The 21170-nt window shown below is 50.7% G+C and overlaps 1 protein-coding gene across 2 annotated transcripts in view; it reads right to left on the reverse strand.

Moving 5' to 3' along the window:
* ZFHX2 (zinc finger homeobox 2) overlaps positions 1-21170 on the reverse strand; it is a 31828-nt gene that overhangs the window by 9760 nt on the left and 898 nt on the right. For both annotated transcript variants that reach the window (XM_054448908.2, XM_054448909.2), the window contains exons 2-6: positions 3603-5692; positions 2885-3402; positions 1799-2039; positions 441-515; positions 31-89 (exon numbers count right to left, since the gene is read on the reverse strand). In XM_054448908.2, coding sequence (XP_054304883.2) covers positions 31-89; positions 441-515; positions 1799-2039; positions 2885-3402; positions 3603-5643 — 2934 coding nt within the window. In that variant the 5' untranslated portion in view covers positions 5644-5692. The remainder of the gene's footprint in view (positions 1-30; positions 90-440; positions 516-1798; positions 2040-2884; positions 3403-3602; positions 5693-21170) is intronic.

Here is a 21170-nt window from a genome sequence, read left to right on the forward strand (position 1 = left end):
TCAACTCTTCCCAGTTACCCCAATTCTGACCGTGGTCTGGTTGGCACTGTCTCTGGAAGGGCCAGTCTTGTTTTCTGTCTCTTCTGAAGCTGAGGATGAAAGAAGAGGAGATTAAGGAACCCTGACAGCCCTCAAGATGATTTGTAGCAGAGAGCTTCCAGGGTAGGGAGTTGGGCACTAGGGAAAGGGCAGGAAACTCAGTAGATAGGTGAGGCCTGGCAAGTGCTGACTCCGGGTCAGTAGGATGGTCAGGTCTGAGTTCTCAAAGAGGGCGGAAGTGCCTGGCCTCTCGTGGCTCAGCCTCCCTTCCCCCTGATGAGCCCTTTCTTTAATCAGTTTTGCTCCTTGAGCACAGACATTGCTGGGCTCCTGGATTACTGCAAGGTCCCATGAGCATCTCAGAATGTAGGAGGACTGGGGGGAAGGGAGGGAAAACTCACCCAATTGTTCTGTCTTGTTCTGGGCATCTTTCTCAGGGGTGGGTGGCTCAGCTAAGGGGGTGCCAGGAGCCTTCCCTGTGTAGGATGGGGGGAGAGTCAGCTTAAAGAGGTGTGGCATCAGGGAAGGGAGGACATAGGACAGAGGAAGCAGGACAAGCAGCCAGTCAATGAAGGAGAAAATGGATGGATCAATCAGCAGGCAGGAGAGTATGAAAAGCCAACAAAAAGAAACACCCACACAGAAGATAGAGGGAAAATTACAGTATTAGAACTGGTAGGGCCTAAGAGATCATTTTATGAGAGTCCAGCTCCTATCCTTTTATAGAAGTCCAGCAGTAGACAGCAGAAACAAGACCAAACTCAGCTCCCTGTCTTAAATGACCCAGGAAGTGGGAAGCCCCAAAAATGTAGTGGGAGGGGCACTGAAGAAGGAAGCCTCGGCTGAATGGAAGCAGCTGCTGTGGTGAGCAGGAAGTGGCAGGTCTAGCTGGAAGAGGAGATTACCACTCAAGTAAGAATTGACAGATGTGTAGGAATTTATTTTCGGTGGCAGCCTAATTAAAGTGTTAAAGTTCCTTAACTCCATTCAGCCCTGCGCCAGGATCATTACCTATTGATCTGGGCCCCTCCGGCACTTAACTCCAGCCAGCATATTGGCAATTCAATTAGCACCAGTCAATGCTGCGTGTTCCTGGCTCCTGCTGCCCATGCCCTCGCCCTTGCCCACCACTGGCTCTTCAAAGCCCGACGCCCATGCCCACCTCTGGCAGCCCCTTGCAGGCTCTTCTCCTGCACCCTCTGGATCAATGGTGCCTGGCTGGCTGTTCCCGGCCTCTGCTGGTACAACCTTAGCTGCCTAAGGGTGACTCTAAGCCCAGCCTTAGGGCTGAAGACCTCCTAGGAGACAGGAAGAGGCTGGGAAGCTTGTCAGGGGCCTCTTCCCACCCCTGCTGCCTTTGGATCATGCCCACAGCTCCTATCTCCTTCCAAGAAGCCCTGGCCCAGCAAAACACAGGTTCTCTCTCCTTCCTGCCCAGCTCCAGCCTGCCACCCTCCAGCATTACTAGGACATTAGTCACTACTCAGAATCACTGGGTGGTTCCTCTTCACCCTCTTCCTGTTCTATGTCATCCACCCAGCAAAGCCCCTGCCCTTCTTTGCCCCTCCACTCAAGGTAGCCTCCACGGTGCCTGACACGCTCATTCTGTCTTATCCCTTCACAGCTTCTTCCCATTTAGTATAGGTGGCCCACAGGCCCGCTTCTCCTTCCTTGTATCTCTAACTCCGCAGCCCCCATGCTCCCCACATCCTGCTGCCCTCCCTGCCCAGCTCTTATTCTCCAGTCCCCTCTTCCTCACCGGGAGTCCGGAGCTGCCCGTGGCTGAAGCTCAGGATGCTCTGAAGAGCTGCGAGTCCTTCCTCAGCGGTTGGGCCATTCTGTAGCAGCTGCAGATGCCTCTGGGCCTGGACATCACGGTGGGCAGGTGTGCGCAGGTGTTGCAGCACAGCCAAGCGGGAGGGTGTCTCCCATGCACACAACAGGCAGTGGTATAGCCCCAGCTCTGCCCCTGCCTCTGCTCCCTCCATGTCCAGCAGAAACTAGAACCATGGGAAGAGGCTGGCTCAGGCCCAGAAGGGACATGCCAGATCTCAGGGGACTTTTTTTTTTTTTTTTCTCAAGAGAGTCTTGCCCTGTTGCCCAGGCTGGAGTGCAGTGGCACAATCTCTACTCACTGCAGCCTCTACCTCCTGGGTTCAGTGATTCTCATGCCTCAGCCTCCCAAGTAGCTGGGATTACAGGCATGTGCACCACACCCGGCTAATTTTTGTATTTTTAGTAGAGATGGGGTTTCACCATGTTGGCCAGGCTGGTCTCGAACTCCTGACTTCAAGTGATCCTCCCGCATCAGCCTCCCAAAGTGCCGGGACTACAGGAGTGAGCCACCGCAGCTAGCCTCAGGGGACTTCTTTGCCTCCCCTAAGGGAGACTGACTAGCAGCAGCCCCCTCCCCACCCCTCGCTTCCTCCTCCTGAAACCCCCCCCTTTCCCTCCTATGGCCACCTAAGTATTATTGCTTGCTCTCCCCAACCCTTTCTCTTTCTCCTACCACTCGTGGACTCCCAGCATGCAAATGGAGTCTGGTTCCATCCTCTTGAACCTCTGGTGACATGACAAACTGAGCTGACACCACCCCTCCCTTCAGGGCCAAACACCAGAAGAGCTGAATAAAGTCTGTTTCACTTGTCAGAGTTTACTATCCTTTGGTCTCTTTCTCCATGTCTGTCACTTTGTTACCCTGGTACATATGTTGTTACCTGGTGCATACTTTCCTTTTTCTCCATTTGTCACCCAGGGTTTTTCTATCACTTTCTTACTCTGCATCTCCTCCCTCCATCCCCATTCCCTTCTCCTCTTCCGATGGCCCTTCCTGACCCAGCCTCACCTTATAGATTTGGCTGTTTTCTTCGTGGGCTGCACCCCTGGCATGCAGCTGCATCTTCTCCTTGCTGTTGGACTCAAAGTCACAGATGTTGCAGCGCAGGTGTAGTGGGGAGACAGACCCATAAGGAGCCCCATCTCCCAGGGACACTGGGGAAGGGGTGCCCATGGCTCCACCCCCCTCCCGCAGGTGGGCTGCCAGCTGGTACTTCTGAGCATGTTTGTCAGTCTTGAGGTGGAGTTGGAAGTTGGCCTTGAGCTGGGTGCCATAGCAGCAAAGCTTGCAGCGGTGGGTGTCACCAGCCACCTCCTTCCATTCAGCTTCCGGGAGGCTCCGGCCTATGCTGCAGTGGTAGAGCAGCAGCTCCAGGTTGTCTGTGCTGAAGGCCTGGCATACTAGGCAGCGGAACACCTTCAGGGACGGGCTGTCGTCTGGGGGTGGTGAGGTGGGCAGGCTGTCGGATGAGGAACCCAGGAGCTGACTTGGAGGCAGGTGGGCGTCAGGGGATAGGCTTCCAGGGGCTAGAGGACAGAGACAGATTAGTGGCCCAAGAAAGAAATGGGGCACGGTTGGTTCACTGTGTGGGGAGGTGGGTTAATGAGTAGGATAGTGCTCAGACGGACTTATGGTTACCTAAGTGAGGAGTTGGTCCTTGGGAGAAAGCAAGGAATAGAGTTTGGCCCTGGGGAGGAGAGAAGAGGGAAGAAGCACAGAAGCTTACCAGATGTGGGGAACTTGCGGGCAGGTGCTCCTAGGTGGTGGAAACCATTGAGAAGTAGCTGGGCTTCCAGGGGCTTGTCTGGCCTCAGCCCAGGGCCAGGCAAGGGAGTCTGAGGCTGCCCTAGGGCCTGGGGCCCAAAGTACTGGAAGAGTTCAGGGGGGCTAGTGGGGGTAGCCCCTGGTGGGGGAGGAGGGCCTGGCCCCATCAGTGCAGGTGGCAGGCCCAGCGGCAGCCCCTGGTGCAGCATTAGGACATTCTGCATGTGCTTCTCAGAGGTCATATGGATGCGCAGGTTGCGGGAGATGTTTGTCTCGTAGCTGCACACCTTGCACTGCCAGGATGATTTGGTCTTAGGCTCTTTGTCCCCCGTGGAGGGTGGGAGTGATGCCTCTGGTGGACTTCCCTGCCCACCAGGGCCCGCCTGGAAACCCTGCAAGTTGGCCAGGTGCTTGTCAGACTGCATATGGATGCTGAGGTTGCCTTTGGTGGTTGTAGAGTAGTTGCAGACGTCGCAGCGGTAGGGTTTGTAGCCACAGTTGTAGCTCTCTCCACGAGCAAGGCGGGGGTGGGCGCCCCCAGAACTGCAGTAGCTGCAGTGACTGTTGCTCTCAGGGTGCTTCTCTCGCATGTGCACATCCAGGGTCTGCTGGTACTTGTAGTGCCAGTTGCACTTGGGACACTTGAGTGTCTTGCAGGAGTTGCGTGAGTGGAGCAGGGACATGTGGCTGGACAGGCTGAGGCCCTGGAAGGCTGCAGGGGCTGGGGTGTAGTCATCAGCTAGGCGATAGGGCTGGGGTGGATCACTGGGGTCTTCGGGGGAGCCCACTGGGGCAGGGAGAGTGCCCCCCTCCTTGGAGGTGGGTGAGCTTTGGTTGAGTGGGGGGCAGAGCTCTCCATCCTCTTCTTGCCCCTCAGTGAACCAATCCGGCCCTGCCTCGCCTGCTGCTACTGGCGATTCTTTGGCTTGGGTTTGGCTGGGGTCCCAGGTGGCTGTGGGTGGAGAGGGTGGGCTGAGGGCCATAACTTCTTCATCCAGGAGGACAAGGGCCTGGACTTCTGCCTCAGGGGGGCCATCCTCCATCTGGGCCACATTCACCTCCATGTTCACTGTGCTGCTATTGTCAAGGGGTATGTCAGAAGAGGGGCGAGCAGGGAGTTTTGGTTCCAGAAAACTTATGAGGGCCTTGCACCCTTCATCTCCCTCCTGGAGCACAGCTGGGCTACCTGACAGGCCCTGATATTGGGCAGGGGTTAGCTTCACCCCATGAGACTGTGTGTGACCCATAAAGGCCTGGGGCTTGCTGAAACCCAGGCGGCACAGAAGGCAGAGCCAGAAGACTGCCACGTGGTTGCCCCCGCTGTTCCCCATGGGGCCATCTTTGGGATCTCCGGGTGGATTTGGAGCCAGCTGGTAGCTCCAGAAAGCTCCATGCCTTTCCTCACAGGCAGCCGGAGATGGTGCTGAGGTATCATGGGACAGAATTTGGTCAGAAGAGCTAAAGCCTTGGATTGGGTCAAAGCCATGTTGGATGTGAAGGGCAGTGAGGTGTGAGGGGGGTGGGTAGGCAAGGAAGGGCAGACTGGGCTCTTCCTTGATGCCCGCCTCACCCCAGGGGAAGCCCTTTGGTAACAGGAGTTCACTGCCACCTGGCAGGGACAGCTTGGCCACTAGGTAGGCCTCACCTCCAGCTGTGAAGAATAAGTGGTTGCTTAGGTCCATGGGAGGGAGCCCTTCCTCTTCCTCCTCCTGCTCCTTGTCCTTTTCCACCCCTGGGTCATTTGGTGGGAAGTGACCACAGTCAGCCCCTTCCTGGGGCTCCCCAATCTCCTTTGGTGGGATGAGGCCACAGCCCGACTCCAGGGGCTGTCCCCCTGGCTCTGAGGACCTCATGTTCTCAGAGGTGGAGGAGGCAGCAGGGGGATCTTTGGTGACAGGATCAGAGGGGGTGCTGGAGGAGGAGGTGTCCGAAGGCAGGGACGGGGCATTGTGCCCAGGGGAGGGGGTGGTACCAGTGGTAGCGGCTGAGTTAAGGGTGGCCATGGTAGATGGAGGAGTGCTGGGGGCTCATGTCAGCGTGACAGCCAGTACCCTGTAGGGAGACAAGGAGAGAGCAGTGCTGTGAGGCCGCAGGGACCCCAGCTGGGCAGCTGGATCTCTGGATACTCCTGCCCCATCCTCTTCCCTGAACACCAGACTCAGACACCACTTTGCTAACCTGAAATTTCACTTAGTGTCTAACATGCTTCAAAATTTAATATGTCCAACATCAGAACTCTTCATTTTATTTATTTTATTTTATTAATTAATTAAGTTTTTTTGAGATGGAGTTTTGCTCTTGTTGCCCAGGATGGAGTGCAATGGCGTGATCTCGGCTCACCGCAACCTCCACCTCCTGGGTTCAAGTGATTCTCCTGCCTCAGCCTCCTGAGTAGCTGGGATTACAGGCACGTGCCACCACACCCGACTAATTTTGTATTTTTAGTAGAGACGGGGTTTCTCCATGTTGGTCAGGCTGGTCTCTAACTCCCGACCTCAAGTGATCCGCCCACCTCGGCCTCCCAAAGTGCTGGGATTATAGGCGTGAGCTACCGTGCCCAGCCTAGAACTCTTTATTTGTCCCCTGAACTTGCTCCTCCCCATCTTTCCTATCTCAAAAGTTGGTACCAACATTTATCCAGTGGCTTAGGCTAAAAACCCAAAGTTTTATCTTGCCCTCACCTACTGGACATATCCACTTCAACGGCAATCTCTAAAACATGTCAATCCCTCCATTTATCTCCTTCACTAACACCATCCTGGGGCCTGCTGAAATCCAGGCAGCACAAAAGGCAGGCCATTATCATCTCTTTCCTGGACTAACACAACAGACGCCACACTGGCCTCCCACTTCCACTACTGCCTGCTACAGTGTATTTTCTCTCCCTCCAGCAGCCAGAATGGGGGCTTTCTTGCTCTATCTTTAGCACAGAAAACAATGCCTGCCACAGTCAGTGTCTTTTGAATGGCAGAATTCTAGGAAAGACCCTCAGATTTTCCATACCCTGATGAGGTAAATTCCCTAAGTCTTGCCAGAGATAGGGCATAATTGATTTCCACTGGCATGCAGGCACTATGCTTCTCTCCAGTGCCTTCCAGATCCATCTCTGGTCACAGCATGTGGAACAGATGGGAGCTTCTCTGGTCAGTTGAAAGATAACAGCTAGTCTGTTGCCTCCTCTTCCTCCCGAAAGAGGTAACAAATAGTAAGTAATAGTAATAATGTTACTAATAGTTATGTAGGTACATATACCATGGTCTTGGCACTGTGTTAAATGCTTTATGTTAATCATCTCATTTAATCTCACAGCAACCTTATTTTACAGATGGGGCACCCAAGAAACAGAGAGGTTAAGTGAGCTACTGAGGGTCACACAGCTCCAAGATGGTGAAACTAGAAAAGGACTGATGAGGCACTGAGTAAACCCCAAAGTTGTGGCCTAGACTCCTCCACCCAGCTAGACTGTCCCTTGGACACAATACAGGCAAAATGAGACTCCAAAGGACTAGAAATGAGGATTCCAGGCTGGGCATGGTGGCTCACATCTGTAATCCCAGCACTTGGGAGGCCGAGGCAGGCAAATCACCTGAGGTCAGGAGTTTGAGACCAGCCTGGCCAACATGGTGAAACCCTGTCTCTACTAAAAATACAAAGAAATTAGTTGGGTGTGGTGGCGCATGCCTGTAATCCCAGCTACTCAGGAGGCTGAGGCAGGAGAACGGCTTGAAACTGGGAGGCAGAGGTTGCAGTGAGCCGGGACCGTGCCATTGTACTTCAGCCTGGGCAACAAGAATGAAACTCCGTCTCACCAAAAAAACAGAAAGAAAGAAATGAGGATTCCTGGGCTGCCTCCAGCTGACAGAAGTGCCAAGGCTCCCATCCTTTTTTTTTCTAAATCAGGAACCTCCCCCTCAAACTCACCAATTCCCATGCCTCTCCATCCTACACTTCCCCCAAGGTCCCAGTTGGCCCATCTACATCCTCTCTAGCTCTCGTATTAGCAGATCTCTAGTGATTAAAGGTGCTTCAGGCCAGAGTGCTTCGCGTAAGGGGCGAGGGCCGTGGCCTCTCTTTTCCTGGGCTACCTCTAACCCTCACCTTCAGATTTTTTGCTTTGGAATGGGTCCTCAGTCTGGCCCCACCCAACCTGAAGGCCCCATTCTAGCTTCCCTCCTCCTCCTGGGGGTCTAGCCAGGCATGAAGTCAGAGCCATTAAGGAATGCTGAGTGGAATGGGATTAGCATGCTAATGAAAATGCAAATCAGCACCTGGGAAAGGGGTGGAAGGGATGGGGAGGTCAGGGGAGTTGGAGAACCGAAAGGGAAGTGAAGGAATTGGACTGAGGGGAGCCGATTTCTCGATAACCAGAAAGCAGAAGCCCTCAAGTTGAGGGAGAAAGGTATTCCTCCTACAGAATCCATGGTGGGGGAGAGGGGTAAGGGTGCTGGTTTGTGAGGGTCTGTTATTCCATCGTCACCCACAGGGTGGGCCACACCGCCCTTCCACTACCCCACCTGGTGGGAATAACTGACTCTGGGCAAGAGGCCCCGTCCTGGGCCCTGCCACCAAGGGTTGTACACAGGTGGGTGCTCTCTCCCAGCTGGCCCAAGTGCTAGAGCTCACCCTCCCTAAGCCTACCAGTTGCTTCCTGGCTCCTGAGTCACCATGCTCGATCACAGCTCAGAGTAGGGCTAGGCAGACCTAAGCCCCAAATCCTGCAGTAACTCCCAGATGCTCTCTCAAAAACATCTATTTCCTAGAACTGGAAAAAGACATAGCTGATTCCTAGCTAGAAACCAAAGGAGCTTAGCTTTTGGCTAGCTTGTAGGTGAGACTCTGATCGGCCGAGGGTAGGTTGGCAGCTATTTAAAATTGCAAATCTCTTCCCCACCTCCCAACGTAACCCTCCTCCTCTTTAGGAAAGAATTTCAATTGCAAATATATCTCTGCCTCAGTACATCTTCCCCCAGCCCCTACTCCCCCTTCCCCTTTCTTCTCGGAGCTTCTCCCATCACCCACTATTTATTACAAACCTTTAGCTGCAGTGATTTTTTTTTTGCTTTTTTCCCCCTCATTGCATTTTCACTCCTCCATCTTTCCTTCCTTCCCTCTCTGAATCGCTAGGTCCCTTTCTTTGCCCTTCCTACCTTGAACTGGAGACAGTGCAGAAACGGACAGGCCTAAGAGTCGTCCCCCTCCTGCCACCCCCAAGACCAAGATTCTTGCTCATCCTCAGACCCATCGCCATTCTTCCCTTTAGTTCCCGGCTTTCCTTAAGGGCATCCCCTATCCCTGCGGACACATCTCAGATGTGGGTAAAGAGACAAGGCGACCCCTGAAAGGCCCTGACATTGCTGCCTCTGAAGGAGGCAAGAGGAGGAAGGAGGAAGAGGGTGGATCTGGTGTAGGGTGGAGGTTGGGGACAGTCAGGAAAGACCTGGGTAGAGGCAAGGGCTGGGAGCCTCTGTGAAGGAGAGGGGTTAGGGGAGACAGAGCAGGCAGTGGCGGTGGTGTGATTAGAGAGGAGATTGATGTGAAGGGGCGCCACAGACGGCAGAGAGAGTCAATAAAACGAGAGGATCACATTAGAGGCGACAGAGAGAGCTTTAAATTACAAGGCTGCTGCCACTGAGGGGGATGGGAGGAGGGAGGCCTGGAGCCAAGGAAGGGTGGAGAGTTCTGAGGGTGTAGTCATCCCCTGAGATGAATCTTGCAGCTCCAAAATGGCCCTTAGTCTCCAGAGTTCCCTGCTGCCCCTTCACTCTACCCTGCTCCCCTAATGCACTGTTTCCTCACAAGGCTGAGGAGGGGAGGAAGGAGAAGATGGAGAGAAAGGTGTGGAGAAATAGAAGACACTTTTTCCTTTTGGTATTGCCCTCTTCCTCTGTCCAGACCCAGGTCTCTGTTTACTTCTCAGGATGAGAAAGGAAGGATGGAAGTGCTACTTTCAAGGCTCAGCCTGGGAGTTAATGCCCCACAAACAAAAAAATATATACAGTCGTAATTACTGAGCTGCAAATATTCTTCCATGGGAGGTGGGAGATACACATTAGGACCCAGAAAGCTGCCAAGAGAGAAATGTGATGAGACAGAGATAAGAGGCTCAGATGTAAAGTTGCAGAAACACAGGTGGAAAGCTGAAAAGGCAGGCCCTGACCGAGCAAGATGGGGGAAATAGTGAGACTTAAGGACGGGAGAATTACAAGAGACAAAGGGCATGGGCAAAGGAAGGACCAAAAAATTGAAGTCTGAGAAAGGAGAGAATCTGCCCCTCACTGAAGAGGAGCCAGGTCGTGGATTCAGGCTGGCCGGCAGAACTGGAGGCAAAGCTGACCAGAGGTGCTTCCTCCCATCCCCCAGCAAGACCAGGACTCCCTTTGGTACAGCCCCCTCCCAGCTCTGGCTGACCAAGAGCGGAAAAGAAACACTACTGCTCCCTAGTGGTTACAGAGGGAATATCACCAAGGAGTTGGCACGACTAATGGGACCTGACTGGCTTTTTCCTCCCTAACTCCCCTCCAAAAAACAAAACTCCTCCCTTTTCTCCAAACCCAACTCCATGGCAAAGGCTTTCGAAGTGAAGTCTATCAGGGCACCATCAAGTTTGCATATAATGATTTTCACATCAGGGCCTTCCAAACAGTTGTTTTTCATTTTCTGAGACAGAGTCTCGCTCGGTCTCCCAGGCTGGAGTGCAGTGTCACCATCTTGTCTCACTGCAGACTCTGCCTCCTGGACTTAGGTGATCCTCCCACCTCAGCCTCCCTCCCAGTAGCTGGGACTACAGGCATGCGCCACCATGCCCAGCTAATTTTTGTATTTTTTGTGGAGACAAGGTTTCGCCATGTTGCCCAGGCTGGTCTCAGATTCCTGGGCTAAAGCAATCTGCCCGCCTTGGCCTCCCAAACTGCTGGGATTACAGGCATGAGCCACCAAGCCCAACCTTCCTAACAGTTTTGCCTTTCACTTTTCTATTGTTTAATCTACCCACTTTCCCTTAGAGTCAATTTTAGGACCTTTTTTTTAAAATTCCTCTCTCTTAAATTGTTGCCTAAGGCATTGTACCCTTCCATACTCACTGTCCTCACCTTCCTCCCCTTTTTGTCTCAACCTGTTGATTACAAGAGGAGGCGACCATGGAGAGAAGGGGAAGAGAAACAGGAAGGATGAGATGTGTGTACCCCTAGTATGGGGGATTGTTTGGTATAAACAGCAAATAAACTATAACTAGATGAGCTCTATTTTTTAGGGCAATGGAAGAACATGGGCTTTGGATCCATGCACAGAGAGCCAGGTTCAATCCTTGCTCCATCACTCACTAGCTGTGCAACTTTGGGAAATTACTTATTGATCCTTAGTCTCCTTATCTGGGAAAATGGGAATAATGATATTTTCCTTACTCAGTTGTGAAGACCAGATAGGTAATGTGTAAAGTGCATTTGCTGGGTGTTCAATGAGGGTAGTTCTTTTCCTTCTCTCTTGGCTGTCTCCCATCATAGAGTGGAGCATGGTGTTTGCACAGAGGCTGACAGCTTTCCTTCTGTTCACCCCTTTTTCTTTTTTCTCTTTTTTTTTTTTGTTGAGACAGAGTCTCACTCTGTCACCCAGGGTGGTGTGCAATGGTGTGATCTCAGCTCACTGCAACCTCCACCTCCCAGGTTCAAGTGATTCTCCCTACCTTAGCCTCCCGAGTAGCTGGGATTACAGGTGCACACCACCAGGCCTGGCTAATTTTTGTATTTCAGTAGAGACGGAGTTTCACCGTGTTGGCCAGGCTGGTCTCGAACTCCTGACCTCAGGTGATCCACCTGCCTTGGCGTCCCCAAGTGCTGGGATTACAGGTGTAAGCCACTGCGCCCAGCCTCTGTTCACCCCTTTCTTGACCAAGATTCATCCTCTAATCTCTGCCCTTTTCACCTGAGGGCAGAATCTTAGGTGGACAGGAATTTTTTTTTTTTTTTTTTTTTGAGACGGAGTTTCGCTCTTGTTGCCCAGGCTGGAGGGCAATGGCGCGATCTTGGCTCACTGCAAACTCCACCCCCGGGTTCAAGCGATTCTCCTGCCTCAGCCTCCCAAGTAGCTGAGACTATAGGCAGGCACCACCACGCCCAGCTAATTTTGTATTTTTAGTAGAGACAGAGTTTCTCCATTTTGGTCAGGCTAGTCTCAAACTCCCAACCTCAGGTGATCCGCCCGCCTCGCCCTCCCAAAGTGCTGGGATTACAGGCATGAGCCACCGCACCTGGCCAGGATTTAAATCTAGTCTACTCAGCCATAGAGTTCACTTCTTACTTAGCCCTCTTGACTGCTGGGTCTAGAGATACCCATTATTCCAGAGCAAAGAGTAGAAATTTTGCCCAGGCTCACACTTGGACAGAAGCAGCTAATAAGTGGATCAAAACTATTCTGGCCTTTCCCTGCATGTCTTCTTTTTTTCTTTTTTCCAAAGATCCTTTCCAAGTCATCCCTGCATTTAAAACTATCATTCTATCTCTAAATCTTACCTTCTATATTTAAAAAGAAAATAAACAGTACTTTGATTCTTCCCTTTTAATTCTACCTATCTCTCCTAGACCCTTCCCCTTCTATAAATATTTAAGGAGAGCTTACTTTGTGCAAATAAGTTTTGTCCAAAAGAGAGAGAAAGAACGAGTATGGCAGGGAATGAGACAAGCAGGAAAAGGAGTGTTGTAAAGGGCAAAGAAAGATCGCTAAGGGAGAGAAGAGGAGGGAGGAAGAAGGGAAGGAGAGAGGGAGAGGTAAGGAAGTGAAGAGGAAGATGAAGCTAGGTCTTGATTTGCATATATTGAATCTTTTCCAGGCCTCCCAGCTCTGGCTCCAGATTGGGATGGTGGCCTGTCCCCAGTGAGAAGGAGGTGGCAAGGAGGCTGTCTCTTGCACTTTGCAAGATGCTTAAGGTGGGCATGAGTAAATTGGGTGAGGTGTGAGGAGAAAAGGGTAGGCTCAGGAAGAAGATGGGGATGGTAGGGAGCAGACAGGAGGAGAAGGGAAGCGGTAGACTGAAACCACACACGTTCACATTTGCATGGATTTGTTGAGGTGTGCTGCAGAGTGTCTGCTACTGATGGGGGTGGGTGTCCAGGAGAGGAGGCATCTCCCTTGATGACTGGGAAAGTATTGGATGTGTTAGGACAGCACTGTGGAGCTGCTCTGCTGCACAGATCTATGTGATTTTATAGTACACTGGAGAGACTCACATCCTGCTTGATGTGGTTCTCACGTTCTACATACCACAGGCTTAGACAACCACAAACCAGCTCGGAACCCTTCTTCTGTATGAGCACTCAGTAGTGAAGGGACAGGGAATTGTCCCCTTAAATTCAGAATCAGGATCCTATCTGATCCTTGCATGGGGAACCGCTGAAGAATTTGGTCTCCCAGAACTTGGTAGGAAAACATTCTTTTTTTTTTTTTGGAGATGGTGTCTCTGTTGCCAGGCTGAAGTGCAGTGGTGTGATCTCGGCTCACGGCAATCTCCGCCTCCCGGGTTCAAGCAATTCCCCTGCCTCAGCCTCCAGAGTAGCTGGGATTACAGGAGCATACCACCACGCCCAGCTAATTTTTTGTATTTTAGTAGAGACATAGTTTCACCATGTTGTCCAGGATGGTCTCTATCTCCTGACTACCTGACCCGCCCACCTTGGCCTGGGATTACAGGTGTGAGCCACTGCGCCCGGCTGGAAGGAAAACATTCTGAGTGACCGTGTATGTAAATAAGTCTTTCTGGTTATTTTATTCTGTGAACCTGTGTGATGTAATGACTGCATTTAAATAGTATTACAACAACAAAAACTAATTGTAATAATAGTCAATAGCTAACATCTTTAAATGTCTGCCATGGGCCAGGCACCGTGCTAGGCCCTCGGCAAGTATCACATCACCTAATCCTCCACTACAATCTGATGCAATAGATGCAGCTGTTCATTCCTATTTTACAAACATGGAGACGGACTTAGATGGGTTAAGTAATTTTTAAGATCTCCTGCTTAAAAAGAAGTAGAGTTGAGATTGGAACTCAGGTAGCCTGACGTCAGTGCCTCTGCTCTTGGGTTAATTTGTAAGCTTCTGAACTCTGGCTGGTATGCATTTTGAATGAGGTCTTTTGAGTCTGATTGTAATACTCTGTATGTCACCTTAAGCATATGTGCTATCATGTTCCGCTTGAAGGGGCTAGATGGCTGTCTTCCATTTGGTTTGTTTCTTAGTATAAGATAGGCCAGAAGAGGAGCGCTGCTTTGTGCAACTTCAGGGTGCGTCATTCACACTGCAGTCCATGCAGGGGCACTGGCCATGCCCTGTGTGAACGAAGGGAAGGAGCGGGAGGGAGGGAGTGGGAACAGGAGGGGAGGGATAGATAATGGCGGGTAGTGTTCTTTGAATGATATGCGTACCCATTTGTGACAACATCTCTTAAAGTTGAAGGTCTACACGTGTATCCATATTAGCATATGAACTTCATCAGACAAGCAGTCTCCTTCCAACAGAGGGAGACCCTGTCTCAAAAAACAAAAAACAACAACAGCCTTTAGAGTCAGACAGACCTGGACTCAAATTCTAGTTCTGTTTCTTAATATGTAAATGACCTCAGGTAAGTTGCTTAAAGTCTCAATTCAATCTCTTCATATAGAGAATGGGGCAGGCCGGGCACGTGCCTATAATTCCAGCACTTTGGGAGGCCGAGGTGGGTGGATCATTTGAGGTCAGGAGTTTGAGACCAGCCTGGCCAACACAGTGAAACCCTGTCTCTACTAAAAATACAAAAAAAATGAGCCGGGCGTGGTGGCATGCACCTGTAATCCCAGCTACTCAGGAGGCTGAGGCAGAAGAATCGCTTGAACCCGGGAAGCAGTGGTTATAGTGAGCTGAGATTGCACCACTGCACTCCAGCCTGGGTGACAGAGTGAGACCCTGTCTAAAAACAAACACATCAAAAACAGAAAAAAGAAAGAAAAAAAAAGGGAATGGGGAATAGTACCTCATGGAGTTGAGTCCATTGAGAGGATCATCATTGAGATTGGCACTTTGGGTGTATCAATAAATGGAAATGGAATAATTATTCATCCATATGCCTTATTTCCTGTGTTGGAGTATGTGTATGTTGTTTTTTGATTGTATGTGGGGCAGCTGGTAACCTGGCTGTAGCCCTGTCCCAGTACTTCTTTGGGGTTGGTGAAGGTGCTTGTTCTCCCTGGCTGGATTTTCCCAGGCCCTCCATGTACACGTGTGTGGGCCCTGTGCTTCCCTTTCAGTAGTAGGTTGTCCTGTTCAGTGTGTTGCTGTGAGCCCGTATGTGGTTGGCCCGGCTAGCGCGGGCGTGTTTAGGGTGGTGGTAATTACTGGGATGGCCCAGCCCTAATGAGTGTGATCTCGTTACACTCTCGCTGCCTCTAATGGAGCTAACCTCATTTCACAGCCATTAGAGATGGAGATGAGGCCCCGCCCACTGGCCCTGCCAGCTGCAGCTTTTGCAGCCGTGGCCACGTTCTTTCCCTCCCGCTCGCCATTTCTCCATTCCATTTCTCCTTCTCCCACCTTTTTTTTCTGCTCCTCCTACCAGGTTTCCCTTTCTTGTCCCCCATTGTTCTTTTCCCTGGCCGTTTTCCTGCACCCCTCTCCTCTTTCATTCTCTTTTCATGTCTCCCTTCCCCACTTCTCTCTTCGATTCCTGGGCTCTTCTCTTCACTCATCACCCTCCCTTTTTTCTCCTCTAGTCGATTTGTCCTCCACATTGCCATTTCTCCATCCTCTTTTCCTTCCCTCTCCCCCGCCCTTCACGGCTCCAGTCCCTCCCCTCCCCTATATTGCCCTGTCTGGCCAAAGGACAAATCTCAAGGGGAAACCAGCAAAGACAAACAAGGAGCAGTGACTTCATTATCGTCGTTAATTTGCCACTTCAGTTCCTCCCATAAGGGTCAAAGCCAGCACGGCTTGAACTCAGGACTGACACGCAGGCTGAGACCATGGCCTGGCTTTTCAGCCCTACTTCTTACACAACCACTCGTCCGCCCTCCTCAGCTGTCTTCATTTCCCTACGGAGGGGTCAGGCTTCCTGTTTGCTCTCCAATTTCTTAGTCCTCACAGCCTACCGCACTCCTTCCTTTCTCATTTAAAGTGTGGCCATCTCTCTGTGCTCTCTCCCATCTCCAAGTCATGGGTTTTTCACTTTTGACTCCTATCTCTGTCATACTCTCCCAGCTTCTCCCTGCCTAATCTTTCCCGAACCTCTTTCTCATCCATCCCTGGCCTTCTCTCTCTCTAATTTCAAGTGCACTTCTTTCCCTAAAGCAGCAGGATTTATCTGTAGGTTTGTGGAAACCACATAGCCTGAAGAAGCTGGAGACGAGAAGAAAGGCGTCTGTGGCCCAAGCAGACCACTGCTACAGAACACAGAGATGGCTGGGGGGAAATGCAGACAACTGTGATGGAGGCAAGAGAAGCAGCAAAATTTACACCCATGCCCATGGCCCAGGAATAAAGAAGACAGAGGCTTGAGACTAGGGGAAGGAAAGGGCATCACAAAACAAGGAATGAAAAATCTGAGGATGGAAGTGGCATTTACCCCATCAGGTCCTTGGGGAAACACAATCTAACACTCCTGGCCCACCCTCTACCCTCCTTCACTGAGAAGCCAAATGACTGGTAATTGACTCTTGACCTCTAGCCCAAGCCCAGCCCCAAAGGGAGAGGTCCAGGGTAGTTAGCTATGACTGGAGGAGGCACTAGGGAAATGTGCATACATGAAGTTAAATTCCTGCCTACACCCATTCTGCCCCACTGACTTTGCACATCAGTGTGCTCCACAGGACCAGACTCTGCATGCATAAACCTCTGCAGAGAGGTCTTGCACACCCTGGAACATTTATGTCTTTCTGATTGCACAGGCCCCTGTGCATGCGACATTCCAGTTGACGGTCCTGCTGGGAATTCCAAGGCCTGAACTTTAGCTTTGATGTAATCCTGTGTTCCTGCCAAATACACAAAGAGGGCTCCTGTTCTCTCATTAGACTTTGGGGTAAAAATGCTGAGGGGTGCTGAGCATCTCAGTAGAAATTAGAAAAAGATATCTTCCTCCAGGTGTATGCAGCCCCCATGCCAGTGGTACAGCTTGGTGACAGGACTGTGGGTGGACCTCAGCCCTGTCACCCCTTAACACATGGGGACCCTGGTCTCTGGACTAGTTCCTACATGAGGAAGCCACTGAGAGCCCATGGGATTACCCTACGGGGCTGGAAGTTACTTCTAAATTTTCACCCCTGCCTTGCCAGCCTGGGGAGGAGGGATGGGCAGGCAGTTCCCTAGGACTTTCCCCAGAGAGGCAAGGGGCTCTGGGAAAGTGGGTGGTGGGATGACCGAGCTTAGTGTGAGGAGCTCGAGAAGAAAGATGGAAAAATCAATGAAATGAGTTTCTAATGGTGAGGTAAAGGACCGCTGTGTCGACAGCCTGTCGCTTGCTGCAAAATATGAGCTGCCCAACTCTGAGGCGGTGGCTGACAGTGCAACAGCCACCACTGTCCTTCCTTCAGGCCCCCCGCCCACCAGCCCCTTCTCTAGCTGCCTTGGCCTTGCTTATTATAGCCAGACTGTCCTCCAGCACTCCCAGCTGTCTCCCCTGTCTTCTTTCGTAGATTTCTCAACCCATTCAGGGGCTTTTTGGCCCTTCACCTCATGATTCCTGATTGGGTGCATCTTTGTTTTCTATAGCTTCTGTGTATTTAGACCTCCTTTTTCTGCAGATTTTGCTCTGAGAGTTGTGGTGAGTTTTACATCTCTTGCCTCCCCCTCTTCTAGACGCCTCTGGAGTCTTTCAACAATGAAGAGTCAGATGTCAAGGCCATCCCTCACAGGGTTCTTTACATCAAGATCTGGGCAGCAGTAACTTCTCCCTCCTTTGGCCTTTTGGCCCACATGGCCAATGCTGCCTTCATTGTATTAATAATTACCTGGGTTGGGATAGGTGTTTAGAATGGGTCTGGTATTGATTTATGAACTCCTTATTTGCGGCCATTGTATATATACGGTTATGACCATTCAACTGTAGTTTCATGATTGGGAATGGGGTGGGGATGCTACTTTTAATTCACATTTGCCAACTCTCTCTGTGGAAACAACTCTCAACCTTTTCTGGAAACCGCCTCCTTTTTCTTCCCTCCTCCACATCTTCCTCTTGGGCTCCTAGGGCTGTTCATTCATGTTTTCCTCCAATTATCACTACAAAGATTCTGCACATCAGCCCTGAGAGTTCCCCTGGCTGCCTCCAAGTGTGACCCTAACCCAGTCTCTCCTGTCTGCCTCAGATCTCACTGTCACTGGTTAACTACCCTCCAGCCATTCCCTTCGGTTTCTGATTTCCCAGTTTGCCCGTTAATGTAGACCTAGGTAGGGGGAGTGGGTGAAAATTAGGTGGGCAATTCTTTCCCCCAGCCTCTCCCTACTAATTCAACATTTGATCAATAGATATTTATTAAGCCTTTTCTGTGTGACAGACACTGTGCTAGGTGCTGGAAAACAATTGGAAACTAGACAGATGTAGCCACTCCTCAGATGGCCATGTGACTAACCCTGAGTCTCTCACCAGACAGCTAAGTCTGTCAGACTAGGCGACTCTGTCCCATTTTCCCCCTTTCTGTACAGCCAAATTCCACTGTGCCCTCTGGCATTTCACAACCCTTCCCTTTTCTCAATCCCTGAATGAGTTTACACTCTCACACAGCCCTGATCCCTTCTCTCTGCATTCTAGCTTTAGTCTCCATTCCTAAACCCAAAGCCATTACACTTTCAACAAACTCTCCTCCCCACTCACAAAGCCCTTCTCCTTTCACATTCTGTAACTGCCATTTCTAGTCCTCCTCTTCTGTCTCTGCCTGCCTTTTGATCCAACCATCCCGACCTCAATGCCCTGTCTTAGGTTCCTTCCTCTTGTTACTGTCAGGCTCTAGCAAACCTCAGGTGCTCACAAACAAGAGTTATTTGTGACAACTGTTGTTCTGAGCTGAGAAGAGCTCCAGGGAGGCAAGGTCAAGCTACCAGAGTCAGAAATACTACGAATTCGACCCAGGCCCTGGCCCATAGGTGATACAGCACCCCGGCAAAGCAGCAAGTGATTTCTGTATGGGTCTCAAGGTAACACCAGCTGCCTCTGACATCATGGAGGGAGGAACCCTGTCAGGTTGCCAAGGCAATACCAGCAATTTATGACATCAGAGGCTTGAGGTCTTTGGTTCTCAGGGGTTGGGAAGATTCAAGTTCCTCTCAGCTGAAGTTTATGGGAATTCTACTTTTTCATCTCTTTGCTAGTGTTCTGGCTTGGGAATGAAATACAAAGGCCTTTGGTGGGGGTAGTGAGTGATTAGGCCAATGAAATGAATGCTCGTGAGGTTCTCTCTCTCTCTCTCTTCCCCGGATATTTCTGCTTTCTCTCCCTCTCTTGGGCATTTCTCTCTTCTGGGGCTTCGCCCAGTGGTATTCCTGCTATTTCTGCTATGCTTTTTTTCCAACCCCCCGGCCCCCCCCGCAGTGCTTTCGCTCTCTTTGCATCAGTCACGCTGTGTCCTCCTCACACCAGAGGCATTTGTTTCCTTTGATACCTCATCCTCTCCTCTTTTCCTCCTACCAAGCTCTGTGCAGCTCTGATCTGCCTCAGCACTCCTTCGTTTGCCATCCATTTACCTTCTTTGTACCATACTCTCTTCCCATCTCATCTTGTTCAGCAATTCCTCCCTTCCCCCTCTTTACTACTGTATTAATTTCATAGTGCTTTTTCTGTTGACCTCCACTTTAGGATTATTCTATCATTTCTCTTCCTTTTACCTTCTGTATTGCTATCAACATGTTTTGTTTCATTCTTCCAATTTCTTATTAATCACCCCTCGGTTCCTCCCCTGCCCCTGAGTCCGCATAGATTTTCCTCCCTTCCTTTGCACATCCCTCACGTCATACATTTCTCTACCCCGTGTGTTTATTGCACCGAGCACCCCTTTCTTTCTTTAATTCTGTTCACCTCTGAAATCGTCCATCTTCTGCCCATGTCTACCTGCTCCTTTTACCTTTCCAAGCTCCTGAGGTTTGGAAAAACAATGATGGGCTAAAAACCAAGGTAAACTCTCCAGATCCTTTATCCACCCTTACTGTTCTTCAGGCTGAATGAACTTGGCTCCTTACATACGATAGCCTTTATCACACTAATAAACACTGCCTCATTAAAAAAAAATGGTGCTGGATCTAAATATGATAGTAGCAGGGGCCTAGGAAGAAGATGAACTAAAAAGTGAAGAAAAAGCAACTGATATCTGGAATGAACTGAAGGATGGGGGGCAACCAGGCAGGGTGGAGCTTAGAGTCCTAGGGAATGTCCCCTTACAAAATCAAAGTTGACAGTTAACTGACATAATGGCACTGATTGATGGAGGGGTTATATGCCCCTGGAAGCTCATTAAATTTATTTCTTGGCCTGTTTATGTGCCTTCACAAACCATACCCCACACCTCTCCCAGCCCCTTGCTTGCTGGTACTTTCTGCTGCTGGGGTTAAAATGTTGGATAAGAGGAAAAGGGATAAAAGAAACTTAGGGTGATCAAGAAGAAAAGGTAGGAAGAGGGCAGATTATGGGAACAAAGGTAGAAACTCATAAGAGAGCTGATGGGAAACATGGAAAAAAGGGGTGAAGCAAAATGGGGAAATAAAAAATATACAATGATAAAGTGGGGGAAGGGAGGAAAATTAAGTCAGCAGGGAAGAGGTTTTGTGATGGGAAGCTCCTGGAAAGGCAGATGACACGCATGAGACCAGAAGGTGAGGTTCTGATAAGGGAGACAGGCACATGGCAAAGGGGACAGTCAACAATGCTAGGAAGTTCCAAAGCTTCTCTGGTGAAGGTGGAAGAGGAGGCTGTCCTGACCATGCTGAAGGCACTAGAGGCTTTGGCGAAGACACATTTGCTCCATCATCCCACTCCTCCAGGCCCTGACTGTGAGCACCACAATCATGACTGATAAGCAAATTCCAAAGTAGCCTGAAAAGGCCAGAGATATCCAGACAGACTCTGAAGGAGAGGGCATGGAATCCCAGACCAACAGAACAGACAGCCAAGGCGTGCCACATAGTGACAGAGACACACAAGGAGAGGATCACTCGGATGGGAAGGGTCGCAGTGGAGACAGTGACATACAGATCCAGAGATGGATGGGATGGAAGAGACAAGATGAACAGCAAAACCAAAAGTCAGGGACACATGGACAGAGATCAGCCGGGCTACAGGCACAGCGAGAAGCGTGGTCCTGTGCTTGAAAATGATAGGGCTGCTCAGAGGGGCAGACGAGCGGATGGGGGTGGTAGGGTGGGCGTGCAGGACAGACACGCTTCACCTTGAATGGGCTTATGGCCTCCCATCACCTACTCAACACTTTCAGAAAAAGGAATGGAAAGCCCAACTTCAGCCAAAAACGAACGAAGATTAAGAGTATCCACGTCCCCTCCCACTCCACGCCCCAGCGCGCTAGCCCATCCATCAGCC

This window comes from Pongo pygmaeus, chromosome 15 (assembly GCF_028885625.2).
Source record: "Pongo pygmaeus isolate AG05252 chromosome 15, NHGRI_mPonPyg2-v2.0_pri, whole genome shotgun sequence".
Classification (NCBI taxonomy): domain Eukaryota; kingdom Metazoa; phylum Chordata; class Mammalia; order Primates; family Hominidae; genus Pongo; species Pongo pygmaeus.